The sequence below is a fragment of the Elephantulus edwardii genome, unplaced genomic scaffold, assembly GCF_000299155.1.
Source record: "Elephantulus edwardii isolate Elephantulus edwardi_28Jun2011 unplaced genomic scaffold, EleEdw1.0 scaffold00422, whole genome shotgun sequence".
Taxonomy (NCBI): domain Eukaryota; kingdom Metazoa; phylum Chordata; class Mammalia; order Macroscelidea; family Macroscelididae; genus Elephantulus; species Elephantulus edwardii.
Window position 1 is genome coordinate 174119 of NW_006400172.1, and position 3187 is coordinate 177305.

Sequence of the window (3187 nt, forward strand, 5' to 3'; positions counted from 1 at the left end):
TGTTAACTGAAATATGTCAATTGGTATACCATCTATTCCTGGAGCCTTATTTTTTGCCATGTCCTTCAAAGCTGTTGCATAGCATAACAAATATGATTCGTGTCACTGAAGTGTACACTTAAAACTAATTGAAGCCATAAATAGATATTATGCACATTAAAAATGCCTAGGAAAAATTCAAACAGAAGCGCAATGAAGAAACAATAAAGAATATTTATCAACCAATATAAAGGAAAGCAAGAAAATAGAGGTAAAAAAATTTAATAGACAATTGGGTGAATAAAAAGTATAAAAAAGATATAAACATATCAGTAACTACATTAGAATAATCTAAATATTGCATTTAAAAGATCAAGCTTTTACTCTCATCAAAGACAGAAGAACAAAGAACAGCTTTAGCATTTCTTCTGCAAAACAGTGTGTGTACTCTCCTTACTGTGTAAAAGTCTTCTAAAAATGGGCAAAACCAGTCTTTTCACAAAAGGAGCGCACACACACACACACACATTCTACATATAAATAGATAGATGCTTAATATAAAGTCTGCTACACCATATCACTAAAATTATAGTAAATGCAGATCAAAAATACAATGTCATATCATTTCTTTTCATTAAAATAATATTGATAATTATTAGTAAATATAGATTGGAGAAGATATAGATTGAAATTCTTTCTTTTATAATCCTATTGGGAATGTATTGAAACAAAGATTTTGGAAAACAATTTGGTCTCCTTTTTGGATTTCAGTAACTAAATATTCGATAATATGTATATTCAGGGTTTTAAACTATTATTCATTGGAGTGAACCCAAGGTACTCAGCAACATCAATATATGCCAAAAAAGGAGATTTGGTGGTGCAGTGTTTTACTTGTTGAACTGCTAACCAAAAGATGAGTAATTCAAATTCACTAACCATTTTTTTAAATAAAATTTCAATTTAATTGTAATGTTAAAGAACATTTACAGAGAAGTTAGATTTTCATTCATGCATTGTTGCACATTTTACTCACTCTCCCTACCTCACCCCTCCCCCAGTTCACTTTAAAAAAAATTCATTCATTGTTGCACACTATCTTCCTCCTCCCTCACCCCAGTCCTCTTTACAATGATATCCCGCTTATTCTGAGATATTGTCTTACATAAAAATGCTCAATCATATTTTCCTTTTAGACAGATCTTTCTTTCATCTCTTCCAATGCAATGGTTACTATCAATCCACTCTTGAGGTTGACTGTTTCCTCCTGTGATGCTTTACAGACCTGGAACTCAATGGAGGGTCACCAAGAGTCAGAAAAGACTCCACAAAAGTGAATTTGGTTTGGAAGCCATGAGGGACAGTACTATAATTTCTTATAAAAACAAATCCAACCCATTGTCCTGAAGTAGATTCCATGATAACTTCCCTACATGTTTCAGAGGTTGTAAATCTTTATGGAAAGAGACTTTACATAAGATTTTATATCTTTCTCCATTAGGGTCAGGAAAATAATGATTCAAAGTGTTGACCTATCAGCTAGCAGTCAATAAGTCATGCATTACATGCACTTTAGTAATTGAATGGACCATTATGGTTTTTATTTTTATTTGTATGCACAACAAAATCCCTAGAGGCACAGGGGTTAAAGATGCCTGCCACTCTTGTGGAGAAAGGTGTAGCAGACTTGTGTTGTCAGCTTTTACAGCCTTGGGAACCCTAGGGAGCAGTTCTACTCTGACCTACAAAGTCACTATGAATCATGATTGATTTAATAGTTGTGGATTTTTGTCGTTCTTTGATATGCATAATATTGGTGACTCTTGAAAATTTTTACAATGTAATAGATTTTCTGGTATATTTTGGCTTTCCACATGATGATATTTAATAGTTACCTAATATTTTCAGCATCTGGAGATTTTGAAAATATGTTTTTATAGTTGTCAAAACTAGAAAACAAAATATTATTATTGATTCTGTACCTTTTCCTGAGCAGTGAAGAGAAAGTGGTGTACAATTTAGACTTGTTAAGAAAGCACAAATACAAAGATAATATTACATCAACAAAATTAACTCCTGTATTCAATTACAAAGTGAGTCTTCATTAGAAGATAAGTATTTTTAATAAGACTGATATTTCATTATAATTATGGCATATTAAGTTTTATGTTCCCTTTAGGGCACTATTTTAACAAAAGATTGTGAATTAAATTTGCATAACTTTGGAGCAATATTCCTACTTTACCCCTAAGAAGAAGAGTCAACATTGTAAATGTGAATGTAAAAAAATTAAACTATTTATGGAAAATTATTCTCAAGCTTTGGTATTCAGTCAGATCACCAAAAGGGCTTGTTAAAATACAAAGTCTGTTGCTAACTCTCAGAATTTCAATTCTGAAGGTTTGAGGTGGGGCCTGAGAATCATTTCTCAGGTGATGTTGATGCTCCTGCTACGGAACCACCACACCTCAGATTCAGATACCACTGAGCTCCTGCAGGAGCCAGAAAGCTGTCAAAGAAATGTGGTACCTCGCAGCTCAGGCTGTGAGTTCTGCCCACTGGCTTTTGAGGTGAATCACAATGCTCAGACTATCGTGTTCCCTGTGTCATAATTTATGTAAAATTTACTTCCAAAGGTCACTGAAATTTTTTTTATGCCTTGATAAGGAGACCTGATGGTGTTGTATGAAGATGTGTTGGGTTACTAACAAAATGATCGATGCCCAAATCCACCAAACATTGCAAAAGAACAACATTAGGCCATTTGATTCTGTTAAGTCTCAGAAACCCAATGAAACTTCACCTTGAGTTGGATTCAACAGTTATTACATGCATTGAGTAGTTTTTAACTCATAGCGACTCTATAAACAACAGACTAGAATTTTATCCTGACCTCACCATCTTCATGATCTGTGCCACACTGAAGGTGAATGAGGGAATTTTTGGTTGATTTGTTTTTGCTATTAGTTTGGGGGTTTCTTTTGTTGCTGGTTGGTTGTTGTGGGGGTTTTTTTGTTTTGTTTTTGATTGTTTGGTTTTTGGGTTTTGTTTTGTTTTGTTTTGTTTTGTTTTTACTGCTCTCTAGTTAATTCCATCGATTGCACTGAAAAATGGAATCAGTCCGGCTGGGCTGCCAGCCGGGAAGAGACCCAGGAAGAGCAACAGTCTGCCAGCCACCGCAGAAATCCAGAGGAACGAACATTGTGTG

General features: G+C 34.2%; 1 protein-coding gene across 1 annotated transcript in view; it reads left to right on the top strand.

The window, feature by feature from the left end:
- Window positions 1-2414: 2414 nt before the first annotated feature.
- Window positions 2415-3187, top strand: part of LOC102875390 — a 177455-nt gene continuing 176682 nt past the window's right edge. Inside the window, exons 1-2 of the mRNA XM_006902513.1 lie at window positions 2415-2523; window positions 3065-3184. Coding sequence (XP_006902575.1) covers window positions 2415-2523; window positions 3065-3184 — 229 coding nt within the window. The remainder of the gene's footprint in view (window positions 2524-3064; window positions 3185-3187) is intronic.